General features: G+C 39.4%; 1 protein-coding gene across 2 annotated transcripts in view; it reads left to right on the plus strand.

Moving 5' to 3' along the window:
- The window catches only part of C6 (complement C6), a 91,979-nt gene that overhangs the window by 50,549 nt on the left and 23,103 nt on the right, over positions 1 to 18,327 (plus strand). For both annotated transcript variants that reach the window (XM_060009543.1, XM_060009542.1), the window contains exons 10-16: positions 1,290 to 1,456; positions 3,863 to 4,088; positions 4,994 to 5,165; positions 5,505 to 5,616; positions 8,762 to 8,894; positions 9,797 to 9,985; positions 14,890 to 14,980. In XM_060009543.1, the coding sequence (XP_059865526.1) occupies positions 1,290 to 1,456; positions 3,863 to 4,088; positions 4,994 to 5,165; positions 5,505 to 5,616; positions 8,762 to 8,894; positions 9,797 to 9,985; positions 14,890 to 14,980 (1,090 nt within the window). The remainder of the gene's footprint in view (positions 1 to 1,289; positions 1,457 to 3,862; positions 4,089 to 4,993; positions 5,166 to 5,504; positions 5,617 to 8,761; positions 8,895 to 9,796; positions 9,986 to 14,889; positions 14,981 to 18,327) is intronic.

Here is an 18,327-nt window from a genome sequence, read left to right on the forward strand (position 1 = left end):
GTTTTCCTTATGTTTGCACTGTTGGTATCATCTTCAGTCTGCATTTTCTTTCTGGAATCCTTTTAAGCAATTTATTCACTTGTAAGCGTTCTGTTCAAAGTAGCTAATAGAATAGTAAATAGACTTAACTAGTTCTTTCTTCAGGGTCCCATTCTTAGCATATATAGCTCTTACCAGTGTCAATCCATTTATGACATATATCAATCTGCATATCAGAGTCACTGTCAATAGGTATATGATATATTGGCAAATAATAATTTCTCCCTTATTTTATTTGAAAATTAAATGCAAAAAAACTCTAAAAATTTCTTCTTATACCCCTCTTAAGCAGCTCACTTTGAAAAGGACCATACTTTTTTCATAGAGAGAGTATTTCACCCATTGTTCTAATCATCCTAGACTCTGTTACTGTAGAATTTCTAAACAGTTGGGGGCATAGCTGATCCTTACTGACACTCCAGAACAGACACCAGATTAATGCCATTAACTATTACCCATATCACTAGCCTCTTTCCCATTTGATTTTATTTCTCACTATAATTTCTTATTACTCAGTTCCTACCCATATTAAAGACACCATTAGTTAAGAGGAATAGTTTTGAAAATTTATATGAAAGATCTGTGCTGTATAGAGTAAACGCCAGTACCTCTAAAGCAACATTGTGCCAACTTTTAACTTGAGATTTAATTTTTTTTTTTTGGTTAGTTGTACTTTTACTCCTGTCTTTAAGCTTAAAGGTATTCTATCAACATTTTTCTGTAATTGTAGTCAGTTATGGCATGGCAGTCAACTGATTGGGTACCAGAAACCATGTGGTTTATGTTATTCCGGGGGCCCAAGACATATGCCCATATAAGTCAAAAGTGGGAGGCTTGGCATCAAAAAGCAGGAGACAGAGTCCTCAGGCCTTGGGCTACATCTGCATCCCAGCCCCCCTCCGCCCCCTTAGTATCCATGTGTTCCAGGCCAAATTACTTCTGGCTTCAATGTCCATGTTTGTAAAACCTACTGCTCCGGGTTGTTAAGAGAATTACATAAATAATGAGTGCAGAGTGCCTGGCATACATGTGTTGCTTAATAAATGGTAGCTGTTGGCACTATTATTATCATTTCTATTATTAAACTCCCTATAGGGACAAGAGACGTGTTCTCTTGCTTTTCACTTAGTTTACTTAATTGAGCTACATGACTCTGCCATCTGCTTCTTTCTCCTGTGCAAATAGGCTTTACTTTCAAGTTTGAATTTGCAATAAAATTAAACGAGTAATTTTCTTGAAATACCTTGCAGGTTCATTTATTCAAGGATCAGAGAAATCCATATCCCTGGTTCAAGGCGGGAGGAGTGAGTATGCAGCAGCTTTGGCGTGGGAGAAAGGGAGTTCTGGTCCAGAAGAGAAGACATTTTCTGAGTGGTTAGAATCAGTGAAGGAAAATCCTACTGTGATTGACTTTAAGGTAAGATTGAAAAGCATTATGGGTAAGAGCTAAGGCAGTTCTCTGGCAGCCCAAACTGTACATCACACAATTCCTTTTCCATTTTCTTCTCAGATGATAAAAGAAATGTCTTTCTTTAGTGTGTATGCACAACATACTTTTTTAAAAAACATTAAATTAAACATCTCTTGTTTATGCTGTTCAAACAAGCATTCTGTAGTACAGCATTTAGAATTCCCAGCACACATTAAATACCAGAAGAGGGAGTTTAGTGCATGAAAATGCCTAAACTTACCTGGAGTAGTGTTCTACTCCCCATGTATGGGGAGTAGAATGCCTAAACTTACCTGGAGTAGTGTTCTACTCCCCATGTATGTAATAAATTTGATTTCTGTACTTTTCTTGCAATTCTTTATTTGATGAGCCCTGCTAAATCTTCATTTATAGCTCTGTGGGGTAAATGGGATTTTAGACCCATTTGATTTTCTGTTTCTATCACCATTGATTAAATTTACCAGTCTTATATTTGTTGTAATTACATTAAAGGGTGATTTTTATTAGGTATGAAATACTTTGTCCACAAATCAGTCATATGCCACTTTGAGCCAGTTTTGCCTAAAACATAAGCACATTTTAAAAAGCTCCTTAAGGAGCTATTCTGCTCATTTCATTTAAATGAAAATAAAGGAGTTCAATCATCATGAAGGCAGAATGATTTACATGTAGCATGAAGATACTTGGAGCTCTACAGGTTACGGTAGGAAAATGAGGTCCAGCTGCCCATCTGGGCACTTGTGAGTCATACACTTCACTAGAGAGTCATTCCTCTGAGGTTTTAAAATGTTAATTAAAATGAGCCCTGGAAGACCGAAACAGACATTTCTCCAAAGAAGATACACAGATTGCCAACAAACACATGAAAGGATGCTCAACATCTCTAATCATTAGAGAAATGCAAATCAAAACTACAATGAGGTATCACCTCACACCAGTTAGAATGGGCATCATAAGAAAATCTACAAACAACTAATGCTGGGGAGGGTGTGGAGAAAAGGGAACCCTCTTGCACTGTTGGTGGGAATGTAATTGATACAGACACTATGGAGGCTCCTTAAAAAACTAAAAATAGAACTACCATATGACCCAGCAATCCCACTACTGGGCATATACCCCGAGAAAACCATAATTTAAAGAGTCATGTACCACAATGTTCATTGCAGCTCTATTTACAATAGCCAGACGTGGAAGCAACCCAAGGGTCCATCGACAGATGAATGGATAAAGAAGATGTGACACACATATACAATGGACTATTACTCAGCCATAAAAAGAAACGAAATTGAGTTTGTAGTGAGGTGGATGGACCTAGGGTCTGTCGTACAGAGTGAAGTAACTCAGAAAGAGAAAAACAAATACCATATGCTAACACATATATAGGGAATTTTAAAAAAAATGGTTCTGAAGAACCTAGGGGCAGGACAGGAATAAAGACACAGACGAAGAGAATGGACTTGAGGACATGGGGAGGGAGAAGGGTAAGCTGGGACGAAGTGAGAGTGGCATGGACATATATACACTACCAAATTTAAAATAGATAGCTAGTGGGAAGCAGCCACATAGCACAGGGAGATCAGCTCGGTGCTTTATGACCACCTAGAAGGGTGGGATAGGGGATATGGAGATGTATGTATACATATAGCTGATTCACTTTGTTATAAAGCAGAAACTAACACACCATCATAAAGCAATTATACTCCAATAAAGATGTTAAAAAAAAATGAACCCCGATTTTGTGTTAGCTCCATATTTGTTACTGTAATTCTTCTATTGATCCTACCAGCAAGTTCATTTCTCTATTTTGTCTCTCCACATTTTCTCATCTGGTTCCATCAAAAGCCAGTAGTAGTGTCCCTGGAAAAACAGAGAACACTGAAAGCCTCTCTTCGCCCTTTCCAGATTTTTCTCCTTGAGTCAAACTTGATGAGCCTTCAGCAAAGCATTCCTGAGCTGCCTAACTCTTGGTCACTTTTCTCAGTACTTTGATGCATGCATTTGATGCTTAATAAACAAGTCGATGTAAATCCAAGTAAGCGACACCTCACGTGAGGCTTCCTCCATAGTAGAATTCTGGGGAAAGTAAGCTCCAGATACTTTATACCTGCCATGTTTTAGGGACAACAGAAGCCAGCTAACCTTGCAGATAGCTGCTCTACCCACTGTAGAAGGGAAAGAAGCTCCCCCACCCTCATGGGAAGGGCTTTTCTCCACTAGTCCAATTGACAGATATACCATATTCTACAACAATCCCTTTGAAGTGTGGGATTTTCCATACCTTGCCTCTCATTCTATGAGAATTGGGCGATGATGGCAACATATGCCAAAGAGATGTGACTCTGACTGGACCTCCTCTCTCCCATCTGCTCTTAGCTTGCTCCCATTACAGACCTGGTAAGAAATATCCCCTGTGCGGTGACAAGACGGAACAACCTCATGAGAGCTTATCGAGACTATGCAGCCAAGTTTGACCCCTGCCAATGTGCTCAATGCCCTAATAACGGCCACCCCACGCTCTCAGGGACTGAATGTCTGTGCGTGTGCCAGAGCGGCACCTACGGTGAGAACTGTGAGAGGCGCTCTCCGGATTACAAATCTAGTAAGTGTCAGTAACTTGCTATAAGGTAGGAAGCTTTCCCCTCCCAAAGGTATTGTAGGTTGGTCAATGAAAACAACAAAACAAAACAAAACTTCTCTGCATAAGAGAACTGCATAAGCAATTTCCACCTTACGCAAACTCACAAGGAAAACAGGCCTGGAGAAAGTTAGACTCAAAGGTCAAACAGTCCTGGTGTGAATCTCAGCTGTAACCTACCAGCTATGTGACCTTGGGAAAGTCACCTAACCTCTCTATGCCTCAGTCTGTTCATCCATAAAATGGGGATAATGCCACTATATACCCCCAAATTATATATGTGTATATATATATATAAAATATACAGCACAATGCCAATAACATAAAATAGATAAAATAATAAAACACACTATAAAGTAAAATATGTGATGCTCTTGTTAACCTCTTGTGCATTATAATGTAGAATGAGGGTGGCTTGTAATAAGGGATAAATTAAGACACAACCAAAGTTTTCACACAGGACCAAGCAATGTTCATACCTCTAACCCTCCTTAGAAAGAGGATATGTCATGGGAGTAAGAATATAGCCTATTACCTTTAAAAATGTAATTTTATATATATTCTATTTGGAAGAAGTTCACATGTATACATATATTTATGTATATATGTATGTGTGAGATATGTTGCTGATAGTTGAAAATGATTCATAGTTGTTGCCATTTTATTCAGGCTGTGGGAACAGGAAAGGGAAATCAGGTGATATGTCAGGCCCTTTGCACAGATAATTTCTTTTAATCCTCACAATAATCCTACGATATTCCACAAAGGCTCCCACAGCTAAACTGTGAGAAAGCCAAGTGGACCTGGCTTCAAAGCCCCAATTCTCCCAGAGGCACCATGATCGGTGGATGGGTCTTCCTGTGTTCCAGATGCTGTAGACGGGAACTGGGGCTGCTGGTCTTCCTGGAGCACGTGTGATGCTACTTACAAGAGATCGAGAACCCGAGAATGCAACAACCCTGCCCCCCAGCAAGGAGGGAAAAGCTGTGAGGGGAAGAGGCGGCAAGTGGAGCACTGCACATTTTCCATAATGCAGAACGAGTAAGGATGGATACGGGGAGAGAGCAGGGCATCTCCCCCAACACCGCTACTAAACTAGACAGTTAAGATATTTATTTTCTTACTGCTAGGTAAAGAAATGATTAGAATTTTACCTATTCCAACGCAACATATCAGTGAGGTGTTAGATCGGCTGCTACCCCTTTTTCTCTCTGTTTTCTCTCTTTTTTAAATGTATTATATACATATATATACACACATATATAATGTGTATATACGCATGCATATATGTGTATACACAAACATGTAAATGTGTATATACATATATATATATACACACAAATTTACTGTATTATACACACGTTTATTTTTCCCTTTTAGTGGACAACCATGCATCAGTGATGATGAGGAAGTGAAAGAAATAGACCTCCCTGAATTAGAATCAGATTCAGGGTGTCCTCAACCAGTCCCTCCAGAAAATGCATTTATCCGGGTAAGCATCCTGACCTTTACTTTAGGTTTGGAATCCAAAAAAATAGAACTTAGGAAACATGCACTTTCTTTTATTTAGAGTTATTTTTTTCTTAGTTTAATACCTGTTGACTTAAAAAGTAAAAAAGGAATATTTAGAAAGTCTCCATCACTTTTCCCTGTGAATTCCCTGGAGGTGTCCTCATACCTGGTTGCTAGACCAAACTAACACACACACTTTTGTGTGCCTTGGCACTACTAACTCGTGTGGTGGTACATTTATGTGAGTGGAGAATGGTTTGGATGACTTCTGTAGGAATCTGCAACTAAGATCTGACTGTTTATTTCTGAATCTGAGCAAAGTAACCCCCTATGTAAGGCACGTTATCAGAGAAACAAACTAGTCTTGACTGTAACATAGGAGGTGTTGAGTCTGTAATGGCTTCTTAGGTTAAAAACCTATAGAACTCTTAAGCAGTCAGTACAGTTTTAATACCTTTTAATTATATCATTTTTCATTAAACCACTATATGTTTCTATGATTAAAAACAACTAAATACTTTTTGTTAGACAGTTCTGTGGCTTTAGATATAAACTTTCAGGAGATAGATAATATTTAAAATTGATCACAGGAGGCATGGGCCCTAATCAATTTTACCTTTTTTTAAAAAAAGTTTACCTTTCTTAAACCCAGTAAGGCCTTTAATCTGTTTCCAACTGTATCATATTTATGATCAAAAATCAATACCCTCGATTCTCCAGGGCCAGCAAATAAATATCCATGGAGCTTAGTCTGGGCTAATGTATCTTCCCTGTTCATTCATCTTCTGTTCATGTATAAGGTACCAGGCCTAAAGTTGTGAGGGGGAGGAAATATTGGAGGGGGAGTAATGTCGATTAGTCTTTACTCTAGAACCAGAGATTCTCACACTCCAGATGCACTAGAGGCTAATCTTGAGCAGGGCCCAGAAACTTCCATAACTAACAAGATTCCTGGTAATACCGATGCTGCTAGTTCAGAAGTCACACTTTGGAAACGAATCCTTTAGAATAGGAGTTAACAAATTATGGCCCACAGACCAAATCTGACCTGCCCTCTGTATTCTTTTCTTTTCTTTTTTTAATGAAATTTATTGGAACACAACCACATTCCTTTGTTTACATAATGACCATAGCTGTTTTGTGCAACTGTGACACAAGGTGACAGACACTGCCTGACCTGCAATTGATGATCAAGGCCCTTTATAGAAGTTTTCCAGTCCCTGCCCTACAACAGTATCCTCAGAATTACATTTTATCAGATCCAGATACCTAAATAATTTTTAATCTGTTTGTGCCAGCTGCTTAAATAAAGTATTAAAATGATTGACATTCTAATTTTAAAAACACACAAAAGGTTTAAACAGTGATTCATTCTTCTAATGACTCTACAAAATTAGATTATATGTTTCCATTTCCATGAATAGGTTCACTCCTTGTTTTAATTTGTTCTTTATTTAAGGCCTAATTCCTACCTGATGATAGTTTTTGCACAAAAGTAATACAATTTTAACTTTTCCTAATGAGTACCTTCTAGATTCCTAGTAGCAAAATGCTCCTTATATGGAGTCAAACAGAGGCAGGTATGCCTCATTTCAGGCTAGAGCAATCATGTCATTGCACGTGAAGATATCTTTTCAGTGACCAAGACACAGGTCCTACCCCCACTGGCAAGTGACAGTGACTAAGGGTTCTTGTTTAGTCGGTCTAGCAGATATGTTGGACAAAGCTTGATGGTTGCAACATACACTTATACGTTATAGCTTCATAAAAGAAATGGAAGCAGAAGTTTATGACAATAATTTATTTCAGGATGAATGTGCAGTCTTTGAATAAAACATCTAGATCATTAATACTACTCATCATGCCATTTCCCTTGGAAACACAGCCATACCCATAATAACCAAAGATGGAATGCTCTTTTTTGTATTCAGGAAATTAATCATCTTCTAGGAGAAAAGTTGAATCACATGGCCAAGTAATAACAAATGTTGACGACTGAGCTTTCACCTCCCTCAAAATTCCCAACTTCGATTCTCAGAGAATAATTTCCTAGCCAATTCTCTGTACTTGTCTCCCACTAGGTAAGGAAAGAGTTTCATTACTGTTACATTACTGTCTTCCTAAGAAGGAGAGTGTTTTGCATTTTTTCAGCAAAGAGTTATTAAGCCCCGTGTAAAGGTTTGTGAGGGGAGACCTGGTAATAGAAGTGCCACTCAAGTGTATGGGTGGGGATGATAAATGTGATAAACATAAATTAGAGCTTTGGACAATTTTCCCCCCAAAACTGAAAGGATGGTACACCGGATGAAGCTGGGGAAATGAAAGAGATTCTCCACAGAGGAAGTTCTATTTGAGTTGGGTCTTGAGAGAACGGAAGAGAGAAGATGTTGAGGATAGAGGGAACAGCCAGGTAAAGACAGGGAGGCATGAAAGAGAGTATTATGTGCAAAGAATAGCAGATGGCTTTGTTTTGCTAGATGATAGGTTCTATTGGAAGAAATGGCAAGAGGTGAGGATGGGAAAGTGGGTTAAATCTCATATTCCAAGCTAAGAATATAAAACCCATCTTATCTTTAAAATCTTTTAGTGAACCCCAAATGCCAGGAGTTGTACTTTAATTACACATTAACTGGGAAAGTATATGATGATAAATAGGTTATTAGGAACACTTTCAAATGATTTGTAGTCAGTGTGTTACCATAGCATCTGCATATATTTGCTGCGTATGCAGGATACATTTTTTATTCCATTTATAGCCACTACAGGATTCATATATAGTTTTCTTTTTCTTGCAATAGTAAGCCATCTCATATACAGAGGGGAGCAAGTTATTAATTAAAATAAGTATATATATTCTAATCAATTGAAGCAGCAATATGGAAGATGGATTAGAAGAGGGACCGATTAGATAGTTGTCCTGGTAAGAGATAATACATGCTGTAAGCAAAGACAATGATGATGGCAAAAGAAAGGAGAGAATTTTGAGACATATTTAGAAGTAGAAATTGAGCAGACTCTGAGTAGATACAAGAGTGAAGGAACAGAAAGAATCCAGGAGGACCCCGAGGTGTTTGAAGGTATTATTCATAACATTAGTAATGTGCTGATTTCTGTTTTAATTCTAGAATGAAAGGAAACTGTACTCCGTTGGGGAAGAAGTTGAAATCATATGCCTTACTGGTTTCAAACCTGTTGGATACCAGTACTTCAGCTGCTTACCAGACAGAACCTGGAGGCGAGGAGATGTGGAATGCCAACGTGAGAACTGAGCAGGCCTTCCACATGACTCTGCTAGAGAATGGATGTGCCCCAAATAGAGCAAAGTCACACCCTTAGATTAGTACACTTTTACTATTTTTTTAGTAACTCTAGTGAAAAGGTTTAGTAAGGCAGAAAGTAGGATTCATCTGCTCAAATTAGATTTCAAACTATCTTCATATTTTAGTTTTCCTGCCCCTGAGTATTAGCAGGACTGTGAGGCATGTGTTTAAGAAGAAATCTGGGAAGTCTGCTAACTGCATCTAACCACAGGCATCTGCCTTGCCCGATGTACAAAGAGATGCGAAATAATGAGTCCCAGGAAGCTGATACTTACACTCTTTGTGTATCAGAGATGGGATTTTTTTTGTGAAATGCAATTTTCTCCTTGGAGCACATCCACATCCTTTGCTCAAAGAGAGAGGAGGAGTTTGCAGGCTCCCCACATACCCATGCTTCAGGAAAGTCAAAATGCGATTAAACAAGGCTCAGATGGGGCCTCCAAAGAGTTATTCTGGAATATCATGACAAAGAGTTGAGACCAGTGTCAATTAGAACATCCTGTCTCTGTGTCACCCACAATGTGGTGACTTGCTTTTGGGAAAACTCACTGGGGAGAAGAATGGAAAAGATTATTTCTTGAAAAGCTCCCAATGATATAATGAAAGGAGTATCTGAAGGCAGTTCCTTAGCAAGTTCTTCAGTTAATGGAACTAAAGACAGTTTCCCAGTTTCTAAACTGGGACCCTCAACCCCCAGTCTTTCTCATCAAAAGGCAGCATTAAAGCTGAACCAATGCGGTAAATCATATTAAAATCACTTCTTGGATTGCACAAAATCTGCCTGTATCCACTGAGTATTCTGCTCCACCAAATACCTCTGAAATATTTCTCTCTCTGCAGGGACAGAGTGCCTCAAGCCAGTGGTGCAGGAAGTACTGACACTGTCACCATTTCAGACATTATATAAAATTGGTGAATCCATTGAGCTAACCTGCCCCAGAGGCTTTGTTGTTGCTGGGCCATCAAGGTACACATGCAGTGGGGATTCCTGGACACCTCCCATTTCAAGCTCACTCACCTGTGAAAAAGGTGAGTAGCTGCTCAGGATACTGGGGTCTGCTAAGTTGGTGTCCTTTGTGGTTGGTCGCGTAGCATCTACAGAGGAGCTATTTCTTAAGAAGATTCACTGGCGGGTTGGGTTGTATTTCACCCCGTGTCGATGATGAGGTCAGGCAGCACATAAGTAGCTATTGGTCAAGTGGATATCTTCAAATATTAGTGAGGTCAGTTTTCTTTTCCAATTTAATACTTCACGATTTTGAGGGAGTGCAAGTGCTCTCATATGAAAAAATCAGAATTGATGGTTAACTGAAAATTTAGTTCAAGTGGAGAGCCATAGAAAAGTAGTCCACACTACTTTTTAATTAAACGTTTTAACTTAGAACATAGAAATACACAAATATTCACCAATTTTCTGACATAGGACCAACCTCTTAGTTCCTAAAGGGTCTCCTGATTTGATTTCAAGATTTTTCTCAAATAAAACAAATACATAATTCATCATCTATGTTATCCCATATCAGTTTCTCTAAAACAATGGGTTTTTTAACTCCAAGTGGGGCACTTCTTTAAGAAACACCTCTGCTTAAGTCCCATCCCCTGGTTCTGATGTCATTGAGCTGGGAGGGCCCAATATTTTGTGTTTGTATAAAATCTCTCCGAGTTAATCCAGATACAGACAAAGTTGAGAATTATCTCTCTTTTGAAGAGAGGTGAAAGCTTAAAGGCAACTTTTGCAGCAAACTTGACTACAAAATGCTTTTATTTTTCCTTAATCTTTTATAGTAGTCTTATCCACATTAATTCAAAGGAAAATTTTTGCAAACCACTTTCAATTATTCAGCATTTTCAACTTAGTTTTTATAAAAATAACTTTTTTTCCTCCTTTATCAGTTGATATGTTTAATCAACTTACACAATTACAATAGTAACTGGCATAAATAGACTTGGAAACAAACAAAACTGACTCTTGGTAAGTCTATAGCTGGACTGGTAGGGGCAGAAGTGTGAAGCTGTGGAAGAGAGGAGCCTATAAAACTTGCAGTTCAGTGTTGGACAGGCAGCTGGCATGGAGTAGCTGAAAACCCTGGTTAGTCTGGCCTGTTGGTTACTTGGAGGACAGTTAAGGGAGCTTCTACTAATTCATATATTCCAAATTTCTCAACATGCTTTTTCAAATAATGTCTCATTTTTAATCAGAGAATTCCTGATGGTCTCTCTGAGCTCAGACATGATTAAGCCTATTTTGTCAAGGAAAAACCAAAGGCACAGAGAGGCTAAATTAGACCCAAAGTCAGACAGTTTGGGTCAAACAAGAACTGTGCAGCAGCTCTGATAATTCCTCAAGCTCTCTGCCATCTTGCCTTCTTTATCCTCTTCTGGGCTTTTACCATGTGTGAAGGAAAAGGGGAGACTTAACCTATTATAAAAACCTTAAAACTATTGATAAAGAGACCACATGGAAATTTGTGAGAACTTCAGGTCAGTATTGTAGCTTGGTTTCACTCGACTCCTGATCATATATGTCAGAGGTATGAATGCATTTGGGGACCACAGGGTTTAGAGAGTTCAGATCCTCTGGGCATCTTAGGTAGCATCCTCCTCTTTATAAAAATAACAGCATATGTACACACACACACACACACACACACACACACACACACACACATGCAAATGCACACATGTCTCCGTGTTTGGAAAAGAAATTAAAATTATAATCCAAACTGAGAGACAACAAAATGTTCTACATCAAGATAAAGGGAAGAAATATCCCATCTCATATACTTTCTCTCAACAACGTTGGCAGGAAGATCAATGAAGGGAGTCACAGAAAAAGAAAGAAAATCATCAATAAAACTGAGCACGCTTTCCTGTCAATGCGGGAGCAGCTGTGTGATAAAGAGACTTCAGGTCATTTGTTGGCCAGGAAGACTTTTTTTTTTTTTTTTTGCGGTACGCGGGCCTCTCACTGTTGTGGCGCACGGGCTCCGGACGCGCAGGCTCAGCGGCCATGGCTCACGGGCCCAGCCGCTCTGCGGCATGTGGGATCTTCCCGGACCGGGGCACGAACCCACGTCCCCTGCATCGGCAGGCAGACTCTCAACCACTGCGCCACCAGGGAAGCCCCAGGAAGACTTTTAATTCTTTCAATGTGAAAAAGAATTTTGCTTCCTGAAGAAATGAGATGCTGCACACCTCCACTGTTAGTTTTTTCCCTTCCTCTAAGAAATCAACACCTCCAGAAGACCCCCTTGCCCTCAGCACTTAAAAATCGCAATGTTCTCATTTCCGTGTTACTCAAAAACTGTGCAGAGCAGGCAGCATGGGCAGCTGAAGGCCAGTTTGGACTTCCACCTGACGCTTAGTGAGGGAGCAAAGAGTCCTTGCAGGTGAGTCAAATCGGTAGGGAGGGAACAATGCTCTGTGTGCTTGAGAGTTGATGCTCTTTGGAAACAATGTATAGCTTAGGGTCCCTCCTTGACCTAAGCGTGGATTTATTTACAAAAGCCAAAGGCCACACAGAAACCAAAGAAAAACGAGCCCATGTCAATGGAAATCTTAGTATCTGAGACTTTACCATCAGCTATAGGTCTCCATGTTCATGAAAATTCTGAGCCAAATTTCACCAGATGGAATGAGGGTCCTAACAGAGAGTAATAATAGGGAATGGAAATGCATAGCAGCAAAGAAGAAAACCTACCAATTTTCTAAATCTTTATTTTTGCCTTTAACATAAACTTCCTTCCCTACCAAACCTCTTGCCTGATATACCTGCCTACAGCCCTCCTTTGACAATTACTTGCTTACAGAGGCCACTGTGGTTCTGTGGATGCCTGATTAGTCAGATCCAGTCCAGGGACTAGACTGTGTTTCATCCAGGAGGCTCAGGATGTCAGCTCCAGGTTTAATTCAACCAGTCTAAAGCTTCTGTGGATGAGCCTGAACAAAAGCAAAGATAACCAAGATTTCCACTTCCATATAATATATCCAAGTGTTCTTCCTTCTGTTTTAATCTCCCTTCCTCTCATACACACTATTCAATTGCTCATCTTAGGTCAAGCATCATTTCCTTATAGATCTTCCTTATATTTCTCAGTTGGATTTTTTTGGTGATATGATCTCCTGGAACTTTATTTTTTCAAAACACCTATCTCTGCCTTTAATTATAAACCCATCACTATGATTGTTTGATTAATGTCTGTTTTCCCACTATTAGGGGACTACTGCTGTTTTCATTCCATTTTTTTCCACATAACATCCTAATATCTAGAATATCATAGGGATAAATAGCCACATTTGGGAGTTGCATTCCTTCATTGATTATTCTTATAAGAAAAATCTGACTTTCAAGCCATTATCCCCCCAAATCCATTCACACCATTGTCGTCACTGACATCCATATTGCTAAACAGAATAGACAGTATTTTGGTCCTCATCTGCCTTGCCCTCTCAGCAGCATTCAACAGTGTTGACCTTTTTCTGCACATTCGTTCTTTCGTTCTTTCCCTGGCTTCCAAGACACAGCGCTGTCTGGCTGCTGCCCTCTATTTTTGGCAGGCTCCTGCCTTTGCATGGACTTTAAATGTAGTTCCTCAAGGCTCAGATCTGTCCCTTCACCTCATGCTACACTCTCCTGCTGGGGAATCTCACCCCATACCCATAGCATCAATGATTCCCCCATAGGCTAATAACAAATTTAAATCTTTATCACAGACTTCTCCACTGAGTTTTAGACTTGAATATTCAAATTCCTATGTGTCTATTTTGTTTGGCTGTCTTAAAGAGACTATAAATTCAACATATGCAGAGAGGAATTCTTGAGTCATCACCATAGCTTCCCTACAACTAACATCTTCTAGTATTTTCTATTTCAGTTAAGGCACCAATATCTATTCTCTCATGCAAACTATAAACCTAAGAATTATACTTGGCAGTTCTCATAACTTACCCACAATATGCAATATCATCCATTTTATGTGCTTAAAATGTCTCAAGTTCATCCACTTCTCTCCATTTCCACCTCTAGCACTTTGGTCAAAATTCCCATTCTCTTTCACCCAAACTACTATAATAACCTCATAAATTGTCTATTCTCTTGACCACCATGACTCTCCAAATTCATTCTCCACAGAGAAACCAAAATTAACTTCTTTTCCAAATCCAGACCTGATTTTGTCACACCACCCCCTGCTAAAACCTATCAAAGACTTGCCACTGCTTATAAAATAAGAGAAAAATCCTTTGAAAGCCCTTTATGACCCTACACAGTCTGCCACACAGCCATCTCTCTGGCTGTACGTTTTCCATGCCCTTGTTTCCCTGGCTTTCTTACAGTTCCAAGAAAGTCACACATTACCTCTCTTTTGACCATGTTTATGCCTGCTATTGCCTTTGCTTCAAACACACTCCCTTTTCTCTTCCCATTTTACTGTTCATAACCTTCCTGGCTACATCAATTTTCTTGATTATATGCTTTCTCTTCAATAGCACTAATGACAGCAGCAATTCTATGTGTACAGTGTGTTTTTTTGATTAATGTCTGTCTGCTCCACAAGACTAGAAGCTCTGAGAGCATGGGATCTGGGTCAAATTTTTCTCAACCCACTATCCCCAGAACCTATGGCGGTGCTGGGAAATCATAGTCGCTCAATAAATGTTTGAATAACAAATGAGCAAAAATTTCACCAATTCCATTTTCTTTAGTTCTCTGAACTTAGCAGCAGTTCTAGGTTGGAAAATGACAGCTCCTAGAGCTAGAAAGGACCTTTCAGATGGACTATTTCATGACAACATATCTGGAAAAGCCAAAATGAATGCTCTAACTCCAAAAGATAAATGAGAACTTTTCACCACTGCCTTTTCTCCTAAATTCAAACTTATCACTTGAAATCCATGGTGTGCATTGTTCTTATCTTCATTTTCTTTTGATTCAGATACCTTGGAACTCTTAAAAGGCAATTGTCAACCAGGACAAAAACAGTTGGGATCTGAATGCATTTGCATGTCTCCAGAAGAAGACTGTGGGTAAGAGATACTCTATGGACTCTGTTTAGAAATGGAAAACCAGTCTAGTGTAACCAACTTAATGGAGGAGCTAGGCTTCTTGAACCATGAACACAAAGCATATTAATTCTTCACATAACCAATACTCCCTATGCTCTGTTGAATTCTTCCTTCCCCACTTGGTAGCAAGCTTTCTTAATTGCCTCTCACCCTTGTCCACTAAGTTTGCATGGCTTTTGTTACTAAAACAGTCTCATTCTGCGGGCACGAGCTGCAACTATCAGTGCGGACACCAGAGATGGGCATGAAGCGCTAAGGCTGCTGCTGCACCCACCAAGAATCCTATGTGCAAGCACAGGTCACTATGCACATCTCCTGTCCTGGGAGCCTGTGCAGCCCGCCACTGCCAGGGTCCCATGATCGAGGGACAACTTCCCCGAGAGAATACAAGGTGTGCCTCAGGCTGGTGCAACATCATGCCAGCCTCTGCCACCACAGGCTCGCCCCTCATTCTGTACCCCCCCGTCGCCCCAGCCTGAGTGAGCCAGAGCACCATAATCAGCCACTCGTTTAACTCCGTCCTGTCTGGGTGAAGAACAGATGCCAGAAGGCAACATACATGAAGAGGTGGGGCCAAATCCAAAGCTGAACCCCAGGAGCTGTGCAAACAAACGAGAGAAAGGGAAATTTCTCCCAGCAGCCTAAGGAGCAGCGGATTAAATCTCCACAATCAACTTGATGTACCTGCATCTATGGAACACCTGAATAGACAAGGAATCATCCCAAAATTGAGGAGGTGGACTTTGGGAACAACCGTAGACTTGGGGATTGCTGTATGTGACTGACTAGTTTCTGATTTTTATGTTTATCCTAGTATAATTTTTAGTGCTTGTTATCATTGGTGGATTTGTTTATTGGTTTGGTTGCTCCCTTTTTTTATTACTTTTTAAATTTTATTAGTATTTTTATTTTAAACACATTTTTATTTTATTTTATTTTTTTCTTTGTTTCCTTTTTTTCTCCCTTTTCTTCTGAGCCATGTGGCTGACAGGGTCTTGCTGCTCCAGCCGGGGGTAAGGCCTGAGCCTCAGAGGTGGGAGACCTGAGTTCAGGACATTGAACCACCAGACACCTCCCGGCACCATGTAATATCAATAGGCGAGAGCTCTCCCAGAGATCTCCGCCTCAGTCCTAAGACCCAGCTCCACCCAACGGCCAGCAAGGTCCAGTGCTGGACACCTCATGCCGAACAACTAGCAAGACAGGAACACAACCCCACCCATTAGCAGAGAGGCTGCCTAAAATCATACTAAGTTCATAGACACCCTAAAACACACTGCTGGAAGCAGCCCTGCCCATCAGAAAGACAAGATCCAGCCTCATCCACCAGAACACAGGCACCAGTCCCCTCCATCAGGAAGCCTACACAACCCACTGAACCAACCTCACCCACTGGTGGCAGATATCAAAAAGAACGGGAACTACAAACCTGCAGCCTGGGAAAAAGAGACCCCAAACACAGTAAGTTAAACAAAATGAGAAGACAGAGAAATATGCAGCAGATGAAGTAGCAAGGTAAAAACCCAGCAGACCAAACAAATGAAGAGGACATAGACAGTATACCTGAAAAAGAATTCAGAGTAATAATAGTAAAGATGATCCAAAATCTTGGAAATATAATGGAGAAAATACAAAACATTTAACAAGGATCTAGAAAAATTAAAGAGCAAACAAGCAATGATGAACAACACAATAAATGAAATTAAAAATACTATAGAAGGAATCAATAGCAGAATAACTGAGGTAGAAGAATGGATAAGTGACCTGGAAGATAAAATAGTGGAAATAACTACCACAGAGCAGAATAAAGAAAAAAGAATGAAAAGAACTGAAGACAGTCTCAGGGACCTCTGGGACAACATTAAATGCACCAGCATTTGAATTATATGTGTCCCAGAAGAAGAAGAGAAAAAGAAAGGGTCTGAGAAAACATTTGAAGGGATTATAGTTGAAAACTTCCCTAACATAGGAAAGGAAATAAAGTCCAGGAAGCACAGAGAGTCCCATACAGGATAAATCCAAGGAGAAACATGCCAAGACACATATTAACAAACTATCGAAAATTAAATACAAAGAAAAAATAATAAAAGCAGTAAGGGAAAAGCAACAAATAACATACAAGGTATCCCCATAAGGTTGAGAGCTAAATTTTCAGCAGAAATTCTGCAAGCCAGAAGTGGCAGGACATTTTTAAGGGATAAAAGGGAAAAACCTACAACCAAGATTACTCTACCGAGCAAGGATCTCATTCAGATTGGATGGAGAAATTAAAACCTTTACAGACAAGCAAAAGCTAAGATAATTCAGCACCACCAAATCACCTTTACAACAAATGCTAAAGGAACTTCTCTGGGCAGGAGACACAAGAAAAAGAAAAGACCTACAATAACAAACTCCAAACAGTTAGGAAAATGATAATAGGAACATACATATTGATAACTACCTTAAATGTAAATGGATTAAGTGATCCAAACAAAAGACATAGACTGGCTGAATGGATACAAAAACAAGACCCATATATATGCTGTCTACAAGAGACCCACTTCACCCCTCGGGACACATACAGACAAAGTGAGGGGATGGAAAGAGATATTACATGCAAATGGAAATCAAAAGAAAGCTGGAGTACCAGTTCTCATATTAGACAAAATAGACTTTAAAATGAAGACTATTACAAGAGACAAAGAAGGACACTACATAATGATCAAGGGATCACTCCAAGAAGAAGATATAACCATTGTAAATATTTATGCACTCAACAGAGGAACATCTCAATACGTAAGGCAAATGCTAACGGCCATAAAAGGGGAAATAGACAGTAACACAATCATAGTAGGGGATTTTAACATCCCACTTTCACCAATGGACAGATGATCCATGAAAATAAATAAGGAAAAACAAGATTTAAATGACACATTAAACAAAATGGACTTAATTTATATTTATAGGATATTCTTTCCAAACACAATAGAATACACTTTCTTCTCAAGTGCTCATGGAATATTCTCCAGGATAGACCATACCTTGGGTCACAAAACAAGCCTTGGTAAATTTAAGAAAATTGTAAACATATCAAGTATCTTTTCCGACCACAATCTTATGAGACTAGATATCAATTACAGGAAAAAAACTATAAAAAATACAAACACATGGAGGCTAAACAATACACTACTAAATAATCAAGAGATCACTGAAGAAATCAAAGAGGAAATCAAAAAATACTTAGAAACAAATGACGATGAAAACATGATGATCCAAAACCTACGGGATGCAGCAAAAGCAGTTCTAAGAGGGAAGTTTACAGCAAT

The sequence above is a fragment of the Delphinus delphis genome, chromosome 3 (genome assembly GCF_949987515.2).
Source record: "Delphinus delphis chromosome 3, mDelDel1.2, whole genome shotgun sequence".
NCBI classification, from domain to species: domain Eukaryota; kingdom Metazoa; phylum Chordata; class Mammalia; order Artiodactyla; family Delphinidae; genus Delphinus; species Delphinus delphis.